The sequence below is a fragment of the Camelus dromedarius genome, chromosome 3 (genome assembly GCF_036321535.1).
Source record: "Camelus dromedarius isolate mCamDro1 chromosome 3, mCamDro1.pat, whole genome shotgun sequence".
NCBI classification, from domain to species: domain Eukaryota; kingdom Metazoa; phylum Chordata; class Mammalia; order Artiodactyla; family Camelidae; genus Camelus; species Camelus dromedarius.
The window spans coordinates 26,646,681-26,673,542 of record NC_087438.1 but is presented as its reverse complement, the minus strand read 5'-3'; the positions used below and the strand labels follow the sequence as shown (position 1 = coordinate 26,673,542).

Sequence of the window (26,862 nt, the reverse complement as noted above, 5' to 3'; positions counted from 1 at the left end):
CAAATAAGCAGTCAGTGCCCCATACCCTGATCTAGTGTCACTTCTTAGGTTAATCTCTTATTAGACAGTTAAATATTTCTTTAATAGTTTTTTAAGACTATTTCCAAGCAATGCCTTTGACATCATTATCATCACTGAGTAAGAAGAACAACTGAAAAAAAAAAAGAAGAAGAAGAACTGATGTATAAGCACCTACCAAGACAGAGAGAGAGCTGGAGCCCAATCTCCCAGTGATGGGACTCAGACAAGAACTTCACATCAAGATGAGTGAAATCTGAGGATAAGTACTGGCAATACATGCATTTCTACAATTTCCTAGCCTCGGCCTGTCAAAGGCCTGCTTCTTGGATATAAAAAGAAACTTTTGGCTCACACAGAGACCTGTCACAGGTGTTTCTGTACACAAGAGGTATCTGGGCAAAAGGAATTCAACATTAAACATTAAACAGAACTCTCTGGGAAAGACAGGTGACTGAAGACCCTCAAAACCTTTCACATTAACTTCATTTTCTGATTCAGAGCCCAGGAAAGCTCTTTCTAACCACTTATCCTCAGACTCTCAACTGAAATGGGATAGACTCTGAAATACATACAAATGAATGTGGGGATTTATTTTGCAGCCAAACATTAAATGCCACAATAAGCCTTGAAAGCTTCCTCTCAGGAATAACAGCAAACAGCAGCCGAAGATAAGGCTGCCCATTTCCTCAGGCAGCAGGGCTCTGGGCGGGCTGAGTCTCGACTTCCATCTCTGAAGGTGGATCACAGACATGACAGAGACATAGAGTTTTGTAGGAAGAGCCTTGGACTGGAAGTCAGGAGACTTTGGTTCTAATTTTAATTGTCCCTAACGAGTCATTTTACCTTGACAAAGCAACTTCAGCGATGGAGCCCTAGTTTCTTTCTTTGTAAAAGGGAAATAATGGTACAGGGTTGAGGGGGAAGGAAACAATTAAATGTCTACTATGTACAAACACTCTATGAAGACTGTAAACAACAACTCTGCAATGAGGGTCACTTTAGCTTGATATTATAGACAAGGTAATGGAGGTCCTGAGATAAAATAACTTGCCCAAGTTTACATATTCTGGAAGAGATAATAGAAGCAGAATTCCTAGCATAGGTGCTGGAACCAGGAGCTGGTTTTCCCTATTCTACCATATTCCATTTGGAACACCGAGATATCCAAGAGTTCTAAATTTGAAGCTAGCTTACCAGGACATTGTAAAGGTATATTTATTAAGATAAAGAGATTTCTAAAATATTTAGCAGTTTGTTAGAATAGTATATACTTTTAAAATATTTATACATAGGAATTTGGGGCCAGAGCTCCTCAAATGTTAAGAGACAGTTCTGAATCTTAAGATGCATTTTTGATGGAAAAGAATTATAATTATTAAACACAGGTACATAACACCCACATATACCTTACATTAGTACAGGTTTTTGATGTCCACAAAGCTCTTTCTCATATGTGATTTCACTTGATCCTCATACTGACGTACTACAATGCTAGAAGAAGTTATCACTCATATTTTGGGGATGGTAATAGCTCAAGTGGTAGAGCTAAGCATGCATGAGGTCCTGGGTTCAATCCCCTCCACTAAGAATAAATAAATAAATAAACCAGATTACCTACCCCCCACCCCAAATAAAAGTAATGGGAAAATAGGAAACTAAAAATTTAAAAAGAAGAAGTTATCACTCATAATTTTCAGATAAGGATCTTGTAGTCAATGTTTTTGGGGCGTGGGTCACCCACCTCCCCTTGTCCTACTTCTGATTTCAGCAGCCATGCGGATGTGGAGAGTTTCATGTGAGGCCAACTTGCCTCGCAAGGTCAGCATCAAATCTCAAGCACATGCTGTGCTCATATCACTCCTTTTATCCCTAGACCTGCTACCTTAATCCACAGGCCAGCAGAGCCTAGATGGCTGGGAAGTTATACCCCAAGGGGAAATCTTCAGTCAATAAAAAGAGGACAGAAGCCAGTGAGTAAATGGCTCTTGTCTTTGTTTTTCTTAATGTGTAACATGATTTTTTTTTAAAAAATTTTAATTTAAGTATAGTCGGTTTACACTATTGCATTAATTTCAGGTGTACAGCATAATGTTTCAGTTATACATATATATATTCCTTTTCATTATAGGTTTATTGCAAGATACTGAATATAGCTCCCTGTGCTGCACAGTCTCAAGAGGAATTCTGTATGCCCCAGAGAGATCTCAGGGGAATCCAGCCGTGAGTGGAGCCTCACGGCCTGCAGAAGTGACTTCAGTAACACACAGTCACATGTCCTCCATCCCCCTCCCAACTTTCTCATTCCTGCCTCCAAATAAAATAAGCTACTTGCACCCACGTCCTTGTAAAACGCTTTCTTTTTGGGGATCCCAAACTATGAGAGATCCTGTGTCTTCAGGAGGGGAAGTGATTTGCACTGTGCCCCCTGCTGGCAGTAGAAAAGGCAGCACTCTTCCAGTTCTGGTTCTAAGTCCAATGAATCTCTTTCATCTTCTCTTTCAGTTATGCAGGCAGGTTAAGAAACTGCAATTTCTACCTTTTACCAATACACCAGACTTAAGTTGGAAAAATACATATTTTGGCACAGAATTAATAGTAAATGATAACCATCATCTTTGCTGGGGGTTATACGGATGATCTGCTAGGCTACTATAAAAAACGTTGCATTTTTCAAAATTTTAAAGTATTACATTTTGCTTTGCTGGTGTTACACAAGTGAATTAAAAATGTTAAGTTTCACTCCAAGTTTTACAGATGAGAAAGCTGAGGTTTTAGGACTTTCCATTGTTTCACATTTAACTACTTTTGGAACTGGGCTTTGAATCTTTCCTACTCTAGCACATTCTGGGCTTTGCCACCAAATCTTGTTCAACGGCAGGACTGTAGATTAACCTCAGTGAAGGGCACTGGTCTGGAGCTTTGCAGTGGGCAGCTTTTATTTATTAATTTTTAAAAATTTCCCAGCATCTGTTCCTCCTTTTTCCAATTAATCGCACCACAACCTTCCTTTAAGAAGCCAAACCCTCCTGAATGCTCAATTCATGTACTTCAGGTCTGAATGACCCACCAGTCCTTAGTTCTAGAGCTCAGAATATGACAAGTGCCTGGCCAATTAGTGTCCTCTTCTCCTTGGCCAGAGATTGGCTCAGAGAATGAAGAGGAACTTAAGCCTGGCCAATTAGAATGAATATTGAGACTCTTAAGTCCACTGAGATAGAGCCACTCTTTTCCAGGGGGAGCTAAGCTAGCAGACAGCAAGCCTGCCATGCCTGGTGGCCACCTTGCCACCATATAAGAGCCTTGAAAATGGCTTGAAAATGAAGCCAATGGAGGGGGACACATAGGACAGAGATGAATGGAGACAGACTGCTGATGTGACACACAGATGGTCCTCCTCGAGTTTAGATTTGCCACCAGACTTGACAGTCACAGGGGCCGATATTACTGCCTCATCTTCTTTCAAGCCTCTGCCACCTGCAACTCAGTAAGTCCTGCCCGAAACAAGCTCCGTGCTCAAGCGGTAAAAGAGACTCGGTGCAGTACTTCTCTGAAGAAACAAATACCCGTTTCCTACTACCAGAGAATAGGCTAGGAAGTCAAGAAACAAGCAGAGCTAATCAGATCTTGGCAGAACCCTTCATCCCAGCTTCAGAGAGCCTCAGGAATGAGGTGCTGAGCTATTCTCTTTATGAATCCATGAAGCAGCTGGCCTCAGACAGACCCATCACCTTTAATGCAGAGAACACTGTTCATCGGCTCGGTGCTTCAATTCAAATTCAGCTCTAACTAGAGTTCAGAGGAAGGGCCTTAGATTGGGAATCACTTTTGCTCGTTGTTTGGTTGGTTGGGGTTTTTTTGTTGTTGTTGTCGTTTTCGCTTAAATTTAGATCGCAGCTTTGAGAATCCGTGTTTTTACATCTATCAGTTCTTAGAAGAACTTCTAATCACTCTTCTACCCTCTGATAATCTGAATAGGAGAACTGGAGAGGCAGAGAAAAGAGTTGAAAAAACGAAACCAGGAAACCTGCCCCACGGCAATACAGATGCAAAGGAAACAATGAATTGTACTTGTTGTTGTAAGCCACCCCCCTCCCCTCGAGAAAAGTCACCATCAAATATACACTTCAAATATAATGTTTCAAAGCCACGGAGGCAAGTTTCAAGACTGAAATGCAGGCAGGCTTGTCAGCAGTGATACTTCAGGAGTTTCCAGAGCCAAGGACAATCTGATGTGGAGATGGAGAAAAGGTGAGTACAGACGGGTCTACCAGATGCCCCACCACCGAAGAGGGGACAGGAGCTGGCTCAGGGTTGGAGTGTAAATCTAGGCCCCAAGCCTTGGCACCTCTTGAATACAAATGCAGTGGAGTCTCCCATCACGCTCATAATACCTGCCGTCAATGCATTTGGCTTCTGAATGTGACACACAAACTCACCTGATGAATTCCACAGAATAGAACTGAATAGGGGAGCTTCCGTCACCCTCCCCAGGCTTCCAAGATAGGGCCACTTCCGAATCAGAAACCACAGTGACGTGCGGCTGCTGGGGTGCAGCTGGAGGCAGGCAGGAATCTAGGCAGGACAGACAGCAAACAAATAGAGTTGGCTGTAGTCTTTGCTATTGGAGAGCTTATATAATACACACACACACACACACACACACACACACACACACACACACACATATATATACACACACATACATAAAATAAACAGCCTCAAAATCCCAACCAAGTGAACACAAAAATCATCGCAACTGGATTCATGTAAGATTTGAGTCCGTAAGAGCTGGTCTTCCCTTCCCCAGGACTCTGGGATGGAAATCCTACTAAATTATGTCCAGACTGTTGACCCTGGGACACACAGTGCTGTGTACCCTTTAAAACCTTCCATCACGCCTCCTAATAACCTGTCATCTCTGTCTGCGTGTTGAAATTGGTATGGACCAACAAGGAAATTAAATGCTTAGTGTTACTGCCACCTCCTTTGAATTCTTGTGTTTGTGTGTCTTTTCCCCCAGATCATGAGAATACAGACCAGTGGTAGGACATTTGGGAGCTGCCCTCCTGTGTGAAGATGCAGGATGATCCTACCACCCGAGGTAACCGCTCTTACTGTTTTCTTATCCAGACTTACTCACATCTCCCAGCCTTTCTTTACACTGTTACTTCGACCAGAAACATTTTTCCTGTTTTTGCTTCCTAGCAAAAATCCTATGCAGGTTCCAAAGTCTGAGCCAAAGACATGGTTCTTTCTGAACTCCCCTCACCCCCACCCACCGAGCCTCGGGGTGGAGGAAGTGCTCCCGTTAAGTGTCCAGAGCCAGCTGGGCAGACCTTGGAACTACCTGCTTACCATTTGCTTCTCCCTCCTCAGTGAGCTCCGGTGAGCAATGATGTTTTCAAGTCCCCCAGTGCCCGGCACGGTACCACCTCAGTGAGCCTTTGCTGGATTCCCTTGGCCTGTGAGATCTTTTCTCCCATTCCCCTTCCTCTTAGTTCCCACTTACTTAATCAGATCTCCACTCGTCCTCACCTCAGGGAATCCTTACCGCACGCCTACGTTGATTCTCCTTTGCACGTTCTTACAGCGCTCTGAAAGCACTATCCCTATCTGTGGCTACACATTGATTAGATAATGCCTTGACCCACCCCACTAAGTTCTAAGAGGGCTAGGGTTTTTTGTTCACCTGTTTTTGTTTACCTCTGAATTCCCAAAACCTGGCACGGAGTAGGTCCCCACTGATATACACTGAATGACGGAATGAATGAACAGCACCCATCACTTTACTATTATTAATGAATCCAACCAGTTTTACCTTGGGGTAAAGTGGTAACATGCCGAGGGGAGCTAAGCCGCCCTTTGCCAGTCTGGCTGTAAGCTGCTACGCTCACTCGGTACTCAGTGGCTGGTTTCAAATCTCCGACCACTTCCTCCTGCCGATGACCAAACAGGAAATGTGTCAATGATCAGAAGCTCTTTTGAGGAAAACTAGACAATTTCCATGAGGGCTGCATCTCGAGGCCCCTGTGAAATTGCTTGGGAGAGAGGCTGTTTTGCTTTCTCTGGGACTGGCCAAGATTTTTAATTTGCAGAGGAAAACACCATGACATATTTCACCAAGACCAGAGAACTACCCTTTATTGAAATCTATACACTGTCCTAGAAGTGGAACTCATTCACCCTGTCAGATGTTGCTTTTAACATTTGAGTTCTTCGCTCAAGAGTACTAGGCTGCTGGAATTCAGGTAACAATCTTTTCCAGGGTTGAAATCCCACAGTTCTTTCTTCCCATTTGCACATCACAGATGCTGAGGGACTAGCCACAACAGAAAACTGAGGTCTTGATGTGTACCCGTAAAGCAGGGACTCAAACTTTGGTTCCCAAATTTTAAACTGCATCAAATCAACAGGAAGGCTTCTTAAAACAAACTGCTGAGCCTGGCACCCAACGTTTCTGATTCAGTAAATCTGAGAAGGGGCCTAAGAACTTGCATTCCTAAAAAGTTCCCAAGTGATGCTGCTGGTGGTCCATGGACCCCACACTGAGAACCACTAGGACTGATGATGGATGTGTCTGTGAACTTCACCCTGTGAACTTAGCACAAATGGCCACAGCCAAAAAGCCCCAGCTGAAGAGGACTTGTTCCTCCTTGGTTTTTGACAAAAGTGACATGTATTTCAGGCTACAGTGATAAATAGTAAGTGGCAGCCTTGGTCCCACTGATCTCAGCACTTCATAGTGGAAAGAACACTGGCTTTGGAATCAATCAGTCCTGGGCGTGAATCTTGACTCTGCCACTTATTGCTAGCTATGGCCTTGATAATAAATTCCCTGAGGCTCAGTTTCTTCCTCTGTAAAATAGGGATGATATATAACTATCTCGCCCAGTTACAATATTTGGGATAGTGTATGGAAAGTAGCTGGTACCAGGGATGTCCTCAAGAAACAGAGTTGTAATGATTATTGCCTTGGGTACTTGAAAACCCTCCTCTTCTCTGCTCACCTAGGTTCCACCACTGCTTTGAGGCCTGAATCTTCCCCTCGACACCTGACCACACAGACTTGCTATCACCCTACCAGGTGCTGTGCCATTTAATGAGCACTTACATGTGTCACAAATTATTACTCTTTCTCCTATAGGACTGCAAACCACTGGAGAGCAGGGATCCTGTCCTGTATTTCTTCGCAACATGATTAAACATTCATTGCTGCTAAGGAAAACTAATCAACTGATCAACAAAACTTTTTTAAAGGATTCAGCAAATAATTATCGAATACTTAACCGCAGTAGTTCTTAACCCCAAAAGCACATTAGAACCACTGGAAGAGCTAAAAGATACCAATGCTTAGACTCCACTCCAGACCACTTATATCAGAATCTCTGGTGGGCAGGGCCTAGGTGCCAGTTTGTTTAAAGCTCTCCAGGAGATTCTAACATGGGCAGCCAGGTTTGTGAACCACTGGTCTAGGGCTTGGCTCACCTCCTGGCCTCTGAATTCCATCTGTGCCCCCTCCTCTCTTTCTCCTGTATCTCCCACCTCTCCCCTATCCACCTGATCCTTCTGTATCTACTTCCTGTACTCAAGTCACTCTCATCCTAAAAACAATTAATTACCCCCCCACCACCACCACCACACTTGCGCCCCTCCCTCCTCTCCACAGAAGCAACCTTCTTGAAGTTGTCTCCACTTCCTCACCTCTATTCACTCTTCAGCTTGCTCCCATCTGGCCTCTCCTCACCACAAACAATTGAGATGTTCTTAACAAAGTCACCACCACAACTCTGCTCTCAACTCGATGGCAATGTCTCTGTGTTTACTTGACTTTTTGCAGCTTTCAACACTGTTGCCACCCTTGCTCCTTAAACGTCTTGATTCCCTTGGACACCATGACTGCCCCCCCTTGGTCTTCTGCTACTTCTCTTGTTGCTCCTTCACAATATCCACCACTCACTCCCCGTTCCCTGCTGGCCCCTGAGGTGTGGTCCCTCCCAGAAGCACCCCCTCACCACCTTCTCCTCTCACTCTGTAGCCACGCTTAAGTCAGCTCCTCTACCAATCCTTGGCTTCGGGCACCTTAGTATGACACCTCCCACTGTCTCCAGCTGTAGCCTGCCTCTGCAGCCCCAGACGTGCAGTTGTGACTGCTTCTTGAACTTCTCTACTCAACAACTACACTGCAACTCAAGTTCTGCATAACCCAAGCACAACTAATCATTCCTCCTCCGACTACCAAAAACAAACCCAAAAAATATCTCACCTTTTGTGTTCTCTCTCATTACCCAGACCAGAAATTCTCAACACTTGCCTCTCTGTTCACCCCTCCTCCCTAACCACCACTCAATCAATTACCAATACTCTTCCATATCACTTGACTCTGTTGATGGCATTTTTCCCTCACAGCTATTTAAGTCCAAGTCCTTGTAATGATGACAATGTCTCTGGCTCTCCCTGCCATCAAAGCTTCCTACACATCCAATTTGGACTCTACACTGCTAGAGTGATCTTCCCAAACTCCAAATCTGATTGTGTCGCTTCCCATATATAGCAGGGTCCTTAGCATCTTTCCGTCCCTCTGTTTATCTTACCAGCATCATCTTGTACCACCTCCCTTCCTGATATTCTACATTCTGGTCATACTTAAGAACTTGGCAGGGCTCAAATTTATGCCATTCAGTCCCTTGCCTCTGGGCCTTTGAACCTGCTGCTCTCTCTACATGAAACGCCCTTCTCCCCACTCTTGCCTGGCTCACCCTGCTCATCCTTCATGACTCAGTTCCGCAGAGACATTACCTCATTTCTCTGACCCCCAGCCTCCAGTCTGGTTAGGCGTCCCTCCTCTGTGCTTCCCTGGTGTCCTTGGCATACCTCAATCGACGCAACACTCACCTTATATTGTAACTGTCTGTTTATTGATCACCTTCTCCCCACCCACTTGAGGGCAGGAAGCAAGTTCTCATTCCTCTGGCATCCCAAAGTTTAGCGCAGCATGATCAGACATGTAGCAAATGCTCAAGCAATGCTTTTTGATGAATGAATAAATGAACTAGTGAGTAAATGAAAGAAAGAAATCAAACCAAGATGCCCGATATAAATAGATCACCTCATCAAGAACTAGATTCTCTGACTGACCCCTCCAACATGATTAACAGCATCTGTATCTCTGCCCAGACACCAGAGTTAGTCATCCCAGAGACAAGGCTGACTTCCTCTTGCTCACTCCCCCGAGGCACCTCCACCTGCCTTTCAGACCTGTTCCCTTCTTCCACTTCCCTTGAATCCTTACCTGGGCCATTTCTACAGCCTCCAAGAGGGGGTCTGTCTCCAGTCTTCCCTTCCTTCTCCCTCCCCCAACTCTATCCTACGTGTAACTGCATTATGGGTCTTTGCTGAACATAAGGACCTGCTTTCACAGCACCCTGTCCTCCCCCAACTCCGACCCTGGCCAACCCCTGCTCTAATTCTCTGCATCTGTGCATCCTAATTCCACCATCTGTCCCCTTGTTTCATGTCAAGTTGGTGGTTAAGAGGCTGGAGGTAGCTGTTGTATACAAGCCTCCTGGTCTCACTCCTCTCCCAGCTGCCACTTCCAGGCTTTTCCCCTAGAAGCAGAGATATGCTTTCAAACCTACCCAATGCTCTTGCAGGCTTTTGCTGTAGGATCCTTTCTCCTGTGAAATCATCATGCTGTATGAAGCACAGGGGTGCGGACATGGTTTCATAGCTTATTGTAGATATTAGCTATGAGCTGATACCATATACAGCTACCATTAGTAACCATTTATTGAGTGTTTTCTCTGTTCCAGGAACACATACAGCCTGGTTCAATTCTTCCTTCAGCCTGATGAGGTAGGTATCACTCTTGTTTTCATTTACAGAGCAAAAAACGGAATCTCTGAAAAGTGAATGATTTGCTCAAAGCTGTATATTTATTAAGTGGCAAAGTGGGGATCTGAATCTTGCTTTGTTTGATTCTAGAGACCAAGACACATAAGGAAAATGTGAAATAATATTTAAATCAACAAAAAAAAATACTTTTAAACACTGAAGACTAGATTGGTATTTTATCTATAAACCTGGAAGTCTATGTATCAGAAATTTAGAAAGGGATCTGTGAAAAACAAGGGAAATTTCCCTTGTAAAAGGTTTCCTTTTTTCCCCCTCGATGGAGGCTTTGGGGATTGAACACAGGACCTCGTACATGCTAAGCATGTGCTCTACCACTGAGCTATATCCACCTCCCTGTAGAAGTTCTTAATGTGGGTTAAAAAAACACCTAAACTTTTTGGTAAATATGGAAGATTGGTGCTACCTTTAACCCAAGTATATTTTGAGAGGGGGAGCTTCACCTTCCCAGAAGCTAACTATTTCCAGTCTTTCCTGGTGTCTTTTCCTGAGCTGATAGGCTGGTAGGTTAGCATAAGGGAGTGAGTGTCAAGGCCACTGAGTGACCAGAGTCATAAAAAAAAGGGGGGTGGATTCAATGATTTAACTGTCACTTCTTCCTCTGTCATCACTCCTCCCAAACGGAATCCCTCAGAATAGTGTGACTCATGATAACCCTTGAATTCTTTAGTAAAATGCTGCAAAATTCTATAAATCTTTCTATTTCTGTCCTTAAAAGTTCTATGGTCCCTGGTTTAGCCTTGCATCAAACTAGATAAGATGCTAACTATCCCCTTTTCAGTGTAGAAAAACAGTGTTTTGTTGCCTTGTGGAGGTTTAAAAACAAGTCAAAATACTTATCTCTCTCAGACCTCTTTCTGCACAAAGATGGTGAGAAACAAAGTGAGAGAAATTGCTTTCTTGATGAAGAGGCCAGAGTGAACTCAACAGTCTCCTCTGGCCCCTCCCATACTTTCTTTTTTTGGTCAGGGGAGCAAAGTTGGGTGCATTGCAGCAAAATAACCCTGCTTTGTGTTTGTCAAGCCCTTTCCAAAATACGAAGTCCCTTCCAAAAGTTGCCTCATCTTTTAACACCTCCAGTGGCTGTCATGTGATCAGAGAATTTATATCTACAGAAGAGAAAAGCAAGGCTAGTTAGTCAGTTCAGTGATATCAAGAAGAAAGCTGGTCTGGTTTCCCTTATAAAATGCACCACTTAACATGCTTCCAGTCACCTGATTCCCGGACAGCAGAACCAGTTCTCCGGCTAGCATTTTGTTTTTCAGATGTCCACTTCTACTGTGCCAGACCCACTCCTCCAACTCACCGTTGGTAATAGTAATGACTCGTCATCCCCTAGTATCCATTCTCTCCTTTCTTGCAATAGATCTCCTGTATATTTCAGTTGGACCATGGCCACTCAAAGACTACATTTCCCAGCCTTCCCTTGCAGCTGGGTGTGGCCATGTGACTAAATTATGTCCAATAGGATGTGAGCAAAAATGCAGAGGGCAATTTCTGAATTATCCTTTAATAGTAAGGGATGTGTTCCCTTTCTTCTTTTCCTCATCTATTGGCTAGAATGTGGATGTGGCAGTAAGATATTCTGGACCATGAGGAGGCAGGCCAGGAGGATTGGCAAAGCAATGAGATGGAAGAATCCTGGCACAGGGAAGCCACCAGAAGAGCCCTCAACTGGTTATATCCAGGCGGTTACACGAGGGAAACGTGAACTGTTAGGATCACTGTTATTTTGGGTTTGGGGACTGCTAGTCTTTCATCTTAAATAATACCTGATCCAACGCACAGAAACAACCTGGATAGCATATAAGAGGAGCCTCTGGAAAGACGGGGATATTCCTAACTAAACATCTGTTCACTTTGCAATGATGAAACTGTGTTGAATGGTTCTGAACTTAAATCTCTGACCCTGAATCAGACCTCACCTTTACCCCCTTCCATGCTACACTTCTCTCCTGCTGCTGGAAACCCAGCCCCTTTGTTTCCAAGAGTAAAGCTGGATATTATCTGGTTCACCAGTCCTGACATGTAGCCCCTAGGCTGGGAGGGCATCCAGGGTGCTCAGCTGAAAGGAGGCACGAAGCGGGAGAGCACTGGACAAGAAGCCAGGAGACCCAGGTTCTGGGGCCAAAGAGCTGTGCGGTTTGAGAGGGGGGCACTTAACTTCTCTGAGCCAAACTTTCAACAGGGAAATTCTACAATTCTTCTAAAACAACCATCACTGGTAGCTGGTCACCTTAAGTTCAGCTTCACAGTTGGCTCTTCCAGTCAAGGCTGGGCCGCGGTTGCCCCAGAAGAAGTTAGGAGGAGTGGAGGGAGGAGTTGGAGGGATTTCCACTCCCTGAGAGGTCACAGAAAGTTAGAGAGTATTTTCCAGGGTTTTATAGGAGAGGCAGCATTGGCTTTGGGCCTGGACAAAAGTCTTCCTCGTACAAATCTACCCTGGGTATTACAGAAGAGTCCGTATCCCTGAAGCTTGTTCACCAAAATGCCCACACATATTTCCATAGGCCCAGAGGGAACAAAGAAAGCCCCATTTGGGAATCATGATGAATCAGCCCCTTCAAATAGTCAAAGAGAGGTTCACAGGGGTTCAGTGACCTTGCCCATGGTTATCCTTGCTCTAGTGACAGAGCTGGGGCTCGATGCAAGTTTTGTAATCCCTGGCTGTTTCTCTCCCTAACCTTGGATAAGATCCAAACAGAATCACTATTCTGGGTCAGCCAGGACAGTGGACTCCAAAATAGGGTGGTGGAATATTCTCCTGGGTGAGCAAGATAATCTACTAAATGTCAGAAGAAAACATAAGATCTTTTCATTTCTATTTTATATCCTCCTTCAAAAACTCTGTGGGATTTCATAATGTACATAATATATTGGTAGAGTGGCATATGTACAAATACATAAATATGCATATATTGCTACATGTTCAAATATTTTTTAACTGATGGCATGAATGACCAAAAAGTGTGGAGACCACCAATTTAAACATCCATTTCTATCTCTAACTCTAAAAAAGTGACCAAGTTGTCCTGATTTGTTTTACTATTTATTTTTCCAGGATGAAACCTGCAGGTTGTTCTTCTAAGAAAAGGGTAAGAGTCAAATGTTAACCAAATCAGAAGCCCTTATACAGGCAGATTATCAAAGAATGCGTCAGAATTCCACATAATCCACCAGGTTATTCTGGTCATTTCTTCGTTTGAATCAGACTAACCAATTGTCAACCCAATCTTCTGTTTGGTATTCAGTCCAGAAAGTCAGTCAGTTTTAGGTAGCCGGTCCTGTCTCACTGAGAAGGCCTGGAATTGTCAGAGGAAATGAGGGAAGAGGGTGAAGGGGGTGGGGGAGCTCCCCACAGTGATGCCCACTAGTTTACATATTTTCTCTCCTTTCCAGTCTTTTTCACTTGGTCTTGGAACAGAGCTTAAATTGCTCCAACTTTTTAAAATGTCGCTTTTAACCTTACTCTGCCATGTGAGATAAATGCAGCATCTTTCTAAATGATTAACAATTCACCTGGTATGCACTGCCATCCTGCTCACAACAAAAACCAAGCATTCCCTGCGGGCCTTAATCAGCATGAGGGAGATACAGCAAAAAGCAACATTTTGGTGAAAAGAGACCCTCTGAATCCTGGTTTGGGGCAAGGGTTGAACTTTTCTAAAGCATACTTACAAAAACCATCTGATGATCCACTCGTTCCTGGAGAGGAGAAAAAAAACAAAACAATGTGAAAAGGAAAGGAAAGAAAAACTTGCAGGACGAAAATGAACCTGTAGAATAGCTACCCTCCCGCTACGTACAGCCAAGGGCAGCAAACGCGCATCTTGACGACGGGAATTCTCCTGACCGCTCACTCAGTTCTTACTCTGTGCCAGGCTTGGTTTTTCTTTTTAATTGAAGTATACTCAGTTTACAATATTGTGTCAATTTCTGATATACAGCATAATGTTTCAGTCTTACATGCACATACATGTATTCCTTATCATATTCTTTTTTACTATAGGTTATTACAAAATATTGAATATAGTTCCCTGTGCTATATGGTAGAAACTTGTTGTCTGAGGACTGTAGGACCACGACCTCATTTAATGCCCACAACATCCTTATGCTGTAGGATGATGCGATAGAACACAGAGGTTCCCAGACTTTCTCTGATCGTGGCTCCATTAGTATCTCAGTCTTTTTATAGCACCTCTAACTCCCTCACCTCACACACAGCTCCATTTATTCAAGAGTTATCCCCAAATAACTTGGTAGTAGCAGATTACACAGATGTTGCTGTTTCCGGTGAAAAGTTCAATATTGCACGAGGCCCCTGTGGGTTTGCTGCAAAGCCCTGGGGCACCATAGCACACAGACTGGGAAGCACAGATATACCCCTGATACAGATCCTATTCCAATCCCTGTTTTGTCGATGAGAATACTAAGACCCAGATACAGGAATCTGAATGCAAGTCATCTGAAGCCAGAGCCCACTCCACTAGACTAGACCGCCCCCCTCCCCTCTTCCTGACTCACTGCCTCATGTCCAGTCATCATTTCCTCGCTCCATTCTGTGTATTCTGCACCTCCCCCGTCCCCTCTCCCAAACACACAAGCACGTGTACATGTGTGTTCATTCCCTTAGTTCAAATTATTTGAGCACCCCTCCCTCTCCTCTGTCTTTCCAGAAACTGCCCGTTTCAGTTCTCAGCTCCAAATTTTACCTCTTGACCACTTATCCCTATGCTAATCTCTCCCTCTTCAAAACCTCAGTCTGCCTATTAAGTGGCATGTAAGTGACATCTGGTCTCAGGTTGCTCTCTAATTGCTTTATCAGTGTGAATGTGGTTTTCCCAATAAGACCAAAAGCTGCCCAAGAACAGCGCCTGTGTGTTTTTTGGTGCTGGGCAAACAGTAGCAATTATGAAAGTTTGATGAAATCAGCCAGGTAATTACATGCTATAATTTGATAGCATATTCTAATACCCAGGTGTGATTAAAGGAGAGGATATATTTAGCATAAAGGCAGGCAGTGGTCACCAGGAATAACAGCTAACCTCTATATGGTCCCTTTACATTTTACCAAAGGCTTTTACATGCACAATTTTATTTGATACTCACTCAAGTGTAATTACTATACCCCTTTCATGAGAGAAAGTTAAGGCTTAGACAGTTAAAGTAGCTTTGGCCAAAGTTATCCAACCTGTAACATGCAGGAAGGGGGTTGGAAGCCCAGGGTACCTGTCTCCTTCCTGGGCCTCTGCTTTGTTAGCCCAGCAGTGATTTTCCCAGAGATGCCAGCGTGCTGGGCTTGGGTTCATGTGATGGGGCAGGATCTGGATTTCAGAGGCACCAAGTAGACTCCAAGATACCCGTCACCAGCACTATGTCCTCTCTACCCAGATTATGCTCTAGTCTGAGTAGAGATCCACACTCACTGCAGGGCAGGAGACTGGGTGGCTGGGGACACTGCTAGGGATGATGCCAACCCCTTGGTGGGGTCCAGGGTGAAAGTTTCAGTGCTGTCAAGGGGAGATGGAACCTCAGCCAATGGTAGCTTAGGTGGGGCCAACCCAGTCTCCCCCTCTTAGGATAGGGTAAACCGCAGAGGCTGGGGCTGAGGGGTCCTGAGGTCACGGAGGGGTGCTTATGGGAGCGTCTGAGAATAAAAGCAGAGCATGCAAAACACAAGCCAGCTGAAGATGTGCATCTCTTCCTTTTGAGTCATGAGGGCTTTGGTAAAAATAGCCAGAGCAGGGCTCAGAATTCAGTCCGCCCCGGGTCTACCATCGAATTTGTTACTTGCTAATGTACAATTTGAAGAACGTCCCTTCACCTCTCTGAGTATCAGCATCTTTGTCAGTAAAATGAGGTCATAGGATAGTTGTGAAGATTAAATGGAAAAACAAATGTAAAGCATGAAGTCGAGTGCCTGGCAGGTAACAGACTCTCAATAAGTGATAGCTACTTGTCATGATGGCAACTAGGACCCTGTATACCGTGCCTTGCAGGCACTTACTAAGTCGGAGTTACAGACATCACCACCACCGCCACCTCCACCACCGTTACAGCTGCAGTGTTCTGGGCACTGGTGCTAACTCCCTGAGAGCAAGTAAAAGGGCTCGAGCCTACGGAATAACCACAGTAGAGCGGGGAAGGAAGAGGACAGTGAAAGAAAAAAAAAAAAAAACAGAATGTTTCTAAGGCAGAAAAATTCACCCCGAGAGACCTTGACAGGAAACAGAAAAGAAATAGATGAAGAGCCAACAATGGGTTAGTGGAAGGACAGGACGCCGGCTGGAGAAGAAAAATAAACAACTGGCATCGCCTGAATATACATTTCCAATTACATCATTTGCTTCTACATTGTGTCTCCAGGCAGTTGAGAAGATACAAATGTGTCATATTTATTTATAAAGCTTTATTGGGATTTCAAAAAAAATCAGATTTGAATTTTATGGAGAAAAGAAGGGGAAAAAACAGCTGTAAGGTGGTTGTTTTCTCCCAGGATAAACGGGGTGGGCTGAGTTCAGGAGGGAAGTGCTTATGCCAGAACCCTCCACAGGGCTGCCTTCCTGAAGACACAGATGAGCGCGTGGTGAGGTTCCGGCCTCCGCGAAAGACATTCTCAGTCCTCAAGGACTATACTGACATTAGTTATTATTATTATATACAGTAGCATACATACACACCAGGTTAGAAATCCTTCTGAATATCCATGAAATGCCAATCAGGGGTGTGCTTTTGGGAGGGATCGCCAGGTTGGAGATACTCACAGTGGTCGGGGTATCCGGGCTGAGCGGCACGTGGTGGGACCGCTCCTGCAGGGATTTATCTACACCGACCTCAGAGTAAAAGACCTGGAAGAGATGCAGGCATCCAGGGTGAGAGAGGGGCCAACATTTCTCCACCTGACTGAGGACCGGGTTTGAACTTCATTGACGATCGCAGTGGGTCCTGAGGGGAGCTGCCGTACCTCCTGCACCCTAGCTCCTTGTCCGCAAACATCAGACATACCCAGCCGGAGTCGCAAATCTATGTCTGCAGAGGCCAGGAGGAGGACATACAGCAGAGTGGGATGGTAAGGGCTGAGCCCAACTCCCGTTACTTTTCCCCTAAACCACGACTCTTTCAGGTAATCTTTTATTTTCCCACTTTTGATAGAACTTGAGTCCAGAAATACATCTCTCTACTTTAAGATGACACAGGACAAGGGCCATGACAGATGGCTACTCTCCCTGGGTGAAGGGGGGACAGGAGGGCGTGGTGGCTCTGGGTGCTATGGGGGGGTTTACATCCCAGGGGACAGCTCAGCGCCAGTGGGCCTGGCGCCCCCTCATAGGAGGGTGGGCCCGGGCTGGCCAGGTCTCTGAATATTCCTAGATATTTCAAGACTCCAACTTTATCTGAAATCTTCTAATTTCTAAAAGTTGACTCATTTTAAAAACCACTATGCAAGGAAAACATTTTGGTGAACTGAAGTCAAGCCAGTTTGCAACCTCTGAGGGGTGTGGATGCGCCCTGCGTTCCCTCCCCCACTTTGCCTGCGCGCCCCTTCACTTGGATTCAAAGGTCACCTGATTTTGTGCTTATTGACAACCTTCCTCAGTGACTCCCTATTATTTCCCGTGTTTCTGCTTTTGTCTTCAAATTTGACTGCAGGAAATTAGAGAGCAGGAACCACGTCTTCTACTGAGTTTGTATTTTTTCACGCCTGAACAGAGTAAGGACTCAGTAGACCCAACTGACTTTCAGGGCACTTACAAATGTCCTTAAAACAGGAACAGCTCCTCTGGTTTCCTGGAGGAAGAATGAGGCCCAACACGGGAGGGCTGCTACCAGGAAGCCGTATACAGGGGGAACAAGGATGGGAAGGAGGTCCAGGTACCTCAACACACCCACTACAGAAATCCCCGTGCCCGGGTACTCACAGTATACCCAATGATGGGGCTCCCAGGATGCCTTGGCATTTTCCACTGGATGCTGAAAGCTGTACAGTTCAATGCATCCAGCATGATGTCGAGAGGCGGCCCCACCTTGCCTGTCCCAAAGTAAAAGAGATTGTGTTAGAAGCTCTGTGCATGCTGCCTTGAGTACACTTACACAGGATGTAAGAGAGTGTGCTTACAGATGGAGAGCATACTTAGAGATGATTCTGCAGGCGCCTCTCCAGTACACCACACCTGTGTCGGCTGAGTTCCCCAGCACTCTGCTAGCTCCTCCCCGCCTCACAATCGGAAGGAAATCAGCCCAGCTACTGCCCACAGTCCCTTCTGTAGCTTATAATACCTCAAGTACAAGTGAAGGGAAATTTGGGGTACCATAGACCAAACACTCTGGCTTGACTCTAGGAGCTTGAAATAAAGCAAGATTGTGATTTTTTTTTAACTCAGCAACATTTTATAGACATGATATATAGATACATCTGTTTATAGAGCTCATATATTCTTATTGCTGAACATTTCAAAAATATGGTTTAGTGTAAAATGGGATTAGGAATTTTCAAATGTTTTACTGTATCCTTAGGGGAGGGTAATAGCTCAGTGGTAGAGAGCATGCTTAGCATGCACGAGGTCCTGGGTTCTAACCCCAGTACCTCCATTTAAAAAAAAATCCTTAAAATAATAATACATTTTATGTTTATAAAAACAACACACGCAGATTTCAAATTTTAGAAAACACACACAAAAAATTACACCATTCAGAAATGAGTCCTGCCAACATTTTAATATAGCATACCTCTTCTTGGTTACATGTAATTTTCTTAAAGATATATATATATATATATATATATATACACACACACACACACATATATAATATATATATATGCACTCATATATGTATATATTTTATCTGTATAATATATATATAATTTTAATTTTTCTTTATTGTTTTGTTTATTATACATAATATTCACATATATCCACATTATATATATTCAACATAGATTCATATATATTTTTATTTGACTTAGTATATATATATAAATATATATATTAACTGATCATCTGCATTTATTAATAAAAGTAATTATTTTAATTGTTAATGGCTGTTAGTTTTTCCATATAATGCATGTGTCATAATTTATAGTCTGTCTTATTCCAGTATTGTTAGACACAATTAATTTCTGACATTTTGCTATTTTAAGTAGTACTCCATGAGGGCAGGAACTAGGTGTCCTGTTCAGAGCACAGAGATTAACAGACGGAAGAGCTCAATAAACCTTCCTCGAGAGAATGAATGTCCTTCAGTTTGATTTTCCACCTCCTAACATGTCCTGATGATTTCTTCTTAAGGACTGCATGTAACTCTCCAGCATATCACCTGGGATACTTTGCTTGCAATTCACAGAAATCTAATGTGTCAATTTCTTGAACTACCACTGAGGGCTTCCACCAATATTTTCAGTAACAGAGCCCAAGGCCTTTCTGGTGGGCCAAGTAAAGGAGGCTCAGTGCTGTCACCGGCAAGAACTGCCATAGACTCTCCACTGCGACCACTGCAGCCACTGAGCGATTTGGCCTTCAACAGTCCTCGGGCTCCGCCTTGGGTCAAGATTTAAAGTCCCATCTGATTGGCCAAACTTATATCATGTGACAAACTCAAGTCATGTGACCAAGGTATCAGCGAGGAAAGATCAGTTTTTTATGGTTTCCAAACTGGGAACTGACAGGATGAACAGAGTCCTGTTAATAGTTCTTCCACTAAGCCTGACCCACTGTACAGGAGTCTCCCTAAAGGAGGATAGGATCACAGGAAGAGAGTAGAGGGAGATAGGATGGCCGAAAACTCTGCTATACAGGGTGCGTGTGTGTACCTTAATTATGACTCCAGTGATTGACATTTAGGTGGTTTCCAACACTTCACTGTTAAAAATAGTGCTGAGAAGAACATCTATGTGTGTACCTTTTTGTGCACATGTCCAAGCATTTGTAGGATGGATACCTATTAAAAATTATGAAAATTTTGAGGATATGCATTTTAATTTTTAATAGCTACCAATCTATTGCTCTCCAAAAAGGATTAAATAAATGAATCTTGAAGTACATTCAATTTTTTCATTTGGGTAAATCCTTAAAGTGGAATTCCTGTGTCTAAGACAGAATTTATCAGCCTTCACTCTGTTGATGTTTTGGCTGGACAGCTCTTCATGCAGGCCATCCTGTGTATTGTGGGGTCTTGAGAAGCATCTCCGGTCTCTACCCATCAGATGCCAGCAGCGCCCCCCAACCATAGTTATGAAAACAAAAAAACATCTCCAGACATTGCCAAGTGTCCCCTGGGGGGACAAAACTGACTCCAGCTGAAAACTGTTGAGCGAAGAGAATGAATATTTTAAAGACTTTTAAAAGTGTAACCAAACTTGTATCTAGAAATTTAGACTTTTTGGAGGTGAATGCCCAGTATTGGTAACACATCTTCACCAGATCTGAGTATTACTTTAAAATCTTTGCTAATTTGATAAGAAAAAAAGATGAGTATTTTAATATCTTCTTTGGCTAGTTTTCTTCTTCCATTCATGTGTTTTGTACATTTTTCAATTGGGTTAATTTTTTTCTTACTGATTTAAAAGAGCTCTTAATGTGTTAAAGATCTGAATCATTTATCTATTATTTTTTCTTGTGTTGTTTTTTACCTGGGTCCAGCTGCATAATTATCTATTACTGGCTAGCTTTATTGCCAAGTTGGGGTTTATGCTAACAGAACCTCAAAAGAAGCTGGGAATAGGGGGAAGGATAATGGAAATTATTTACCAAACCCTCACAAAACCATAGAACAATCAGTAAGCAATGGTTCAGTACAGAAAACAGAAAATTGGTGGGTCCTGATTTATATCCAGAATCCTGGCTGCAGGGCAGTCTGGGAAATGTAGTTTTTATTTCTCCGGCCTTAGCATTACAGTAATGGCACTTAGAAGGAGGGTAAAATGGATGCTGTTGAACAAGCCAATTCACAGTAGCCGTGACATCCTGGTACCATAAAAATCATGAATTCCAGTATACTGTCCCATTTACTTTCATATTTTCTAGGAAAGTATTCAAACCAAGCCCTGTTGGGACACAGCTACATATGACTTCTCTTTTATTGGTATTTTATTCATTCATTTATTCAATCTTTCACACACCTAACAAATATTTATTGATCCCCTATATGTATCAGGCACTGGCTTAGTCAGGGAGGCTACATTAATGATGAAGAGAAACAGGGCACCACAAACAGGTTAGCAGGACATTATAATTGGCTGTGAGGTGCCTAAAGGAAGCCTGGGGCTCTTTGGTGTCACGTAGCAAGGACACACCTGACTCCACCTGACAGACTGGTAGGAATGAGGTAAAGCAGGGGTGGAAAAATGACCCAAGCAGAAGGTGCAGCAAATACTCTTCCTCAAAGAGTCAGGAGAAGAGTCACACAATAGAACCAGTAGGGCACCACGGTTGAGTGGAAGTGGGTGGTGAACGAGAGGAAGGAGAGTTCCAAGGATACAGTCTTGGGCAACACAGGGGAGGTGGTAGATGCCACCCATTCATTTAGGAACTGACGTGTGGTCCTCTACAGCCGGTGAGTGAGAGGTGGCCAGGTGAGATATTTGGGCCAAATACCAAAACTATCCAAGATGAATCAAATGATTAAAGATAGGAAATCAAAAGATGGAAGAGAATTGAAGTTTAAAATCAGATCTTTTTTAAGATAAACCTTTCTAAGCTCAAAAGAGGTAAAGAAAATAAATCAAAAGAAAAGTGATGGATTCCACATCATAAAACCTTCATTATGCTCTTCAAAAATTACAAAAGAAAAAAATCAAAACAACAGATCAAAAGGGTATATAATCACAGCAAAATGACAGGCCAAGGGATATCTTTATTATAAAACTCCTACCTATTGAGAAAAAACATATTCAGACCCAAATAAATAAAATATGAAGAGACAACTCATAAAAGAGGACGTACAGCTGGTAAACACACATGGCAAACTATTCAAATTTGCTAGTTACCAAATAAATACAACTTTTAAGAATTGAGGTGTCATTTTTACCCATTAAGTTAGCCAAAATGCTTAAGTGATAGTAACTAATGCTGACAAGGGTACACGAATATGCTACTCTCCAAAAATTACTTATGGCAGAGTAAATGAGCACGGGAATTTGGAAAGACAATCTGGCAAAGTGCAGTATTATCCAGAGCCGCCAGTGCGTTCCTTTCCCCGGAGACTCAGAAGTGGGATTACGGTCTGTCTTAAAAGAAGAGAAGTCTGCTCATATGAAGATGTTCTTCAGGGGATCACTTGTGATACAGGAAAACCATAAACATTCTCAATACTTAAGAACAGGGCAATGGGCAGGTCAGTCATGGTGCGTTCCCTGGATGGGCTGTCATACAAACATTAAAAATGAGATTTGAGTAAACACACTGTGGTATCTAGGATTGGATCTGGAACAGGAACAGGAGATTAATGGGAAAACCATTGAAATCCAAATAGTCTGTAGTTTAGTTGATACTATTGGACTACTAGTAGTTAGTACTAACACTAGTTAGTTTTTTAGAGTTGACAAATGCACCATGGTTATATAAGATGTTAACAGTAGGAGAAACTGGGTGAAAGATAGACAGAATTCACAACCCTCTATAAATCTAAATTAATTTCAAAATTAAGCTTACTTTTAAACCGAGGTTTGACTCACTCTACGGCAACAATTAAGATGGAGTGTTAAATACAAAGTATACCTAGGGGCCGTGGATACAATTATTAGTCATGTGAAATGCTCATTTGTAAAATAACTGGAAGGCAAGAGGAAAAGGCTAATTGTTATATTAGGGTTGCTGAGATTAAGGATGACTTTTCCCCCTGTTTTCTTCTATTTGGTATTTACAGGACATTATTGTTTTTCATAATTTGAAATAATTACTTTGAAAAGTTTCTTTATATTCAAAGACCAAATGTGGCATGGGTGTGGATGTGACCAGGCTCCCTTGTAACTAAAGGAAATCCACAAACTAACAAACGCTTCATTAGGGCAGGCTGTGTTGTCTCAGGTTTGCTGTCTGCCTCTCGGTTTAATGGTAAGGCTAAAAGTAGTTTGCAGTTAATGAAGCAGGTTTACTAGCTCTTAACCAAAGGTAATGTACCTGCCGTATCACAAGTCAACTATCACACTGAAACGAAGGTGTCCAGAGAGGCTATTGCTGCTGTAAACAATGCTGCACAGAATCGTCACTCAGCAGTGACTGAAGCACCAATGGGGTGACCTGATCTTGTAAAGGACACAGAACAGGCACTCTCTTCCTCCACCCTTCTTTGGTGGCTGGCCGGAATCTAGAACAAGATTTCCCCCAATTTTTTGCTGTCTATACCCTGGATTCTCTAGGGTAATTCTGATTCCAAATTATGTCTTATAATGATGTCTCACGATTATGAATATGTTAATATGTTATTAATATTCTAAGTTATGTCTCACAATTGTGTCCAAGGGGGCATCAACACAGGGCATCACAGGATATGAAGGCCTACAGGATGGCCCAGCCAGATCTCACAATGTGCAGGGGAGGAGAGATGGGCCGTGGCCCTGGTCTCACATCTTCCTGAACATTCTAAACTAGAGCGAGTGGGGCAGCCCAGTGCCCCGAGTACACTGCCTTCACATACACTCACTCAGTGTATGTGATACCATTTCCCAGAACAAAGAAGAAGATTTGTTTTCTCTCTCAAAGTAACTAACATATAATGCTACAATTATTATTATTATTTTAATTTTCAAATCTTTTTAAAAAAGAAATAAAATGAGACAAAATATTTGCAAACCATATATTTGATAAGAGGTTAATATCCAAAATAAATAAGAAACTCACACAACTCAATAGCAAAAAAACAATAATATGAATAAAAAAGGGGCAAAGAACATGAATAGACATTTATCCCAAAGAAGATGTACCAATAAATAGCCAACAGGCACACGAAAAGGTGCTCAACATCACTGATCATCAGGGAAATGCAAATCAAAACCACAATGAGATACCACCTCACACGTGCTAGAATGGCTATTACCAAAAAGACAAGAAATAACAAGGATTGGCAAGGATGTGGAGGAAAAGGGAACCCCTGTGCACTGTTGATGGGAATGTATATTGGTGCAGCCACTGTGGAAAACAATATGGAAATTACTCAAATAATTAAAAATATAACCACTATATGATCCAGGAATCCCACTTCTGGGCAGTTATCTGAAGGAAATGAAAACAGGATCTCAAAGATATATCAACCCCCTCAACATTCACTGCAGCGTTATTTACAATAGCCAAGACATGGGAACAACTAGTGTTTATTGATGGATGAATAAGAATATATGGTGTACCATATATCCATACCACAAGGGAATATACTATTCAACCATAAAGAAGGATGGAAATCCTGCCATTTGCGACAACATGGATGAGACTTAAGGGCATTATACTAAGTGAAATAACTCAGACAGAGAGAAACAAATACCATGTTATCTCATTTATATGTGAAATATAAAAAAAAAAACCAAACTCATAACAGAAACAGAGTAGACTGGTGGTTGTTAGGGGTTGGGGAAGATGGGGTGGGGGGAGGGGGAGAGTGAGTGATGGTAGTCAAAGCATATTAGTCAAAGTTCCAATTATAAGACAAATGACTAAGCTCTGGAGACATAATGTACAGCATGATGACTAGTTGACAGTACTTGAAAGTTGCTAAGAGTGTATCTTAAAAGTTCTCACCACAGACACACAAAAGTGTTAACTGTGAATGATGGATGTCAATGAATCTTATTGTAGTAATCATTCCTCAATGTAAATATCAAATGCATATATCAAATCCTCACATTTTACATCTTAAATGTATACAATGTCATGCATCAATTGTACCCCAGTAAAGCTGGAAATAAATGAATAAATGGATGTATGTTGGTGCATAGAGAATAAAATACAGCTAAAACTCCATTCTTCAGTTCTCTCTTCCAGAGGTAACAACCATTTGGTGTTACATATCTTATCCCCTTGTGAGTTTGTGTACTTCAATCTTATCTGCACATTTCTTTAATTTATTTTTACTGGAAACAACCTAACTGTCCACTTATAAAAGAATGGGTAAACTGGGTTATTCATACAACATACCAGTATCTGTCCCACTTGAACATCTATTTTTTTAAAAAGAGATCAGTGGGGGGTGGGTATAGCTCAGTGGTAGAGTGTGTGCCTCACATGCACAAGGTCCTGGGGAACCCAGGACCTCCACTAAAAAAAGAAGAAGAAGAAGAAAATTAAAAAGAGAGATCTATCTGAGTAGAGAGAGAGGGATGCATAAGAAAACTCTGTTTATATTAAAACACGACTCAAATATTAGCCAGCTTCCAGTCTCCTCACTGCTGACCTAGCAACTGTGTTTTGGTTTCTAAATCCATTGCCACTTGTCCAAGTGCATTTCAGTCTTCTGTCTGTTTCCTTTTGTCCTGCCGGTTAATGCTCTTTGCCCCAGTTTATAGGCATTTTGGTGGGATTTGGGAAGGGCCAGTAGTAAATACATTTGTTCAACCATCACATTTCACCAGAAATCAATTGATCCTCATAATAGCACAGAATAGAAGAAGAAGACATTATTCCCACTTTCCAGATGAAGAAACTGAGGTCTAGAGTCTGTTGATGTAAGATCTTATCAGTGGGGCAGGAGACAGAGACCATGAGTAACAAAGAAGAGATGATCTCCCCCCCTTAAAGTTTGTGTTCTCAGTGATTCTGCCCAACCTCCTCTTCTCAGCCTAACTACACTCTCTTCCTGGGTGCTTTCACCCCTGCCAGACATTATCACATATATGCTGATGGCTCCCAATCCATTCCCCCAGCCCAATCTTCTCTCCCAGAGGGCAGGTCTACAAGCCCAACTGCCAAGTGGACCCAGATGTCATGCGGGCCTTTCAAATTCAACAGGTTAAAACTGAACTCGTCATCTTTCTCTTTAACCTGAGCCCCTCCAGTAATCCTTGTTCTGGGAAATGGTATCACCATTCACCGTAACATCCAGAAACCTGGAAGTCACTCTTGGCATCAAATTGATCACACAATGTCCATTCTCTTCTATTCATGGAGGCCTCAGAATCCTCCTTAACCAGTGCCTGGAGCAGCACTACCAGCTGTGCAGAGCTGTGCCTGCAACAGAAATTACTTGCCATTTGTCAAGACTCCCCCCAAAGTTTCTCTGCACTTTCCGGATCCTGAGGGATATAGTTTCCCTCCCACAGCTCCCATAGCCTGCACCCTCCTCCAAAGAATGCATGTTGGTCAACTAAACGCTTTTTGTTTGTTTGTTTTGCTTTTTTCTGCAAAGCAGTTGAAGGCCATAGGATTCCTGACTCTAAAACTTATGAGTAGGAGGTGGGTATGAAGGGCCATCTGGTTGGAAGGAAGCATCAGAGGCCTTGTCTTAAGGCCCATTAGCATGGCGAGCACAGTATTTTTCTCTCTGTGTGTTTGTATGAGGCGTCCTTGAAGCAAGGGCAGGTCTCCAGCTGGGGGCCGTCTGAAGCTGTATTTGCAGAGTAAGCACATTATTCATACAGAGACTGTACCATTATCGGAGTATCCATGGAGGGGCCAGGCTGAAGGCAGGAGTGAGCCACCCAGTACCGCCACCTCTGGGCTGGAGACAGGCTCCAGGTGGGTGGTGGCAGACATGGGAAGGCCAGAGAAACCAGCCAGCAGGCAAGTCTTGAGGCCTGGCCTGGGTGTCAGCTGTGGAGATAAGGAGAGGTTGGAGTGTGGTCCAAACTGGAATGAGCCAATCAAAATATTTCTCTAAATCTCTTCCAGCTAGGGGAGTGAAGGACTGGGAGTGAAACCAGAGAGACTTTCCTTCCGTCTCTACAATCTCTGAGGCATCAGGAGAAAGTACAGTCTTCGGATGGGGCAGGTCCAGCCCCAGCTACTCTCT

General features: G+C 43.1%; 1 protein-coding gene across 1 annotated transcript in view; it reads right to left on the bottom strand.

Annotated features, from left to right (window-relative positions):
* Positions 1–26,862, bottom strand: part of EGFLAM (EGF like, fibronectin type III and laminin G domains) — a 161,832-nt gene that overhangs the window by 87,732 nt on the left and 47,238 nt on the right. The window contains exons 2-6 of the mRNA XM_031444189.2: positions 17,850–17,959; positions 16,695–16,778; positions 13,609–13,635; positions 5,840–5,957; positions 4,458–4,593 (exon numbers count right to left, since the gene is read on the bottom strand). Of these exons, the coding sequence (XP_031300049.2) occupies positions 4,458–4,593; positions 5,840–5,957; positions 13,609–13,635; positions 16,695–16,778; positions 17,850–17,959 (475 nt within the window). The remainder of the gene's footprint in view (positions 1–4,457; positions 4,594–5,839; positions 5,958–13,608; positions 13,636–16,694; positions 16,779–17,849; positions 17,960–26,862) is intronic.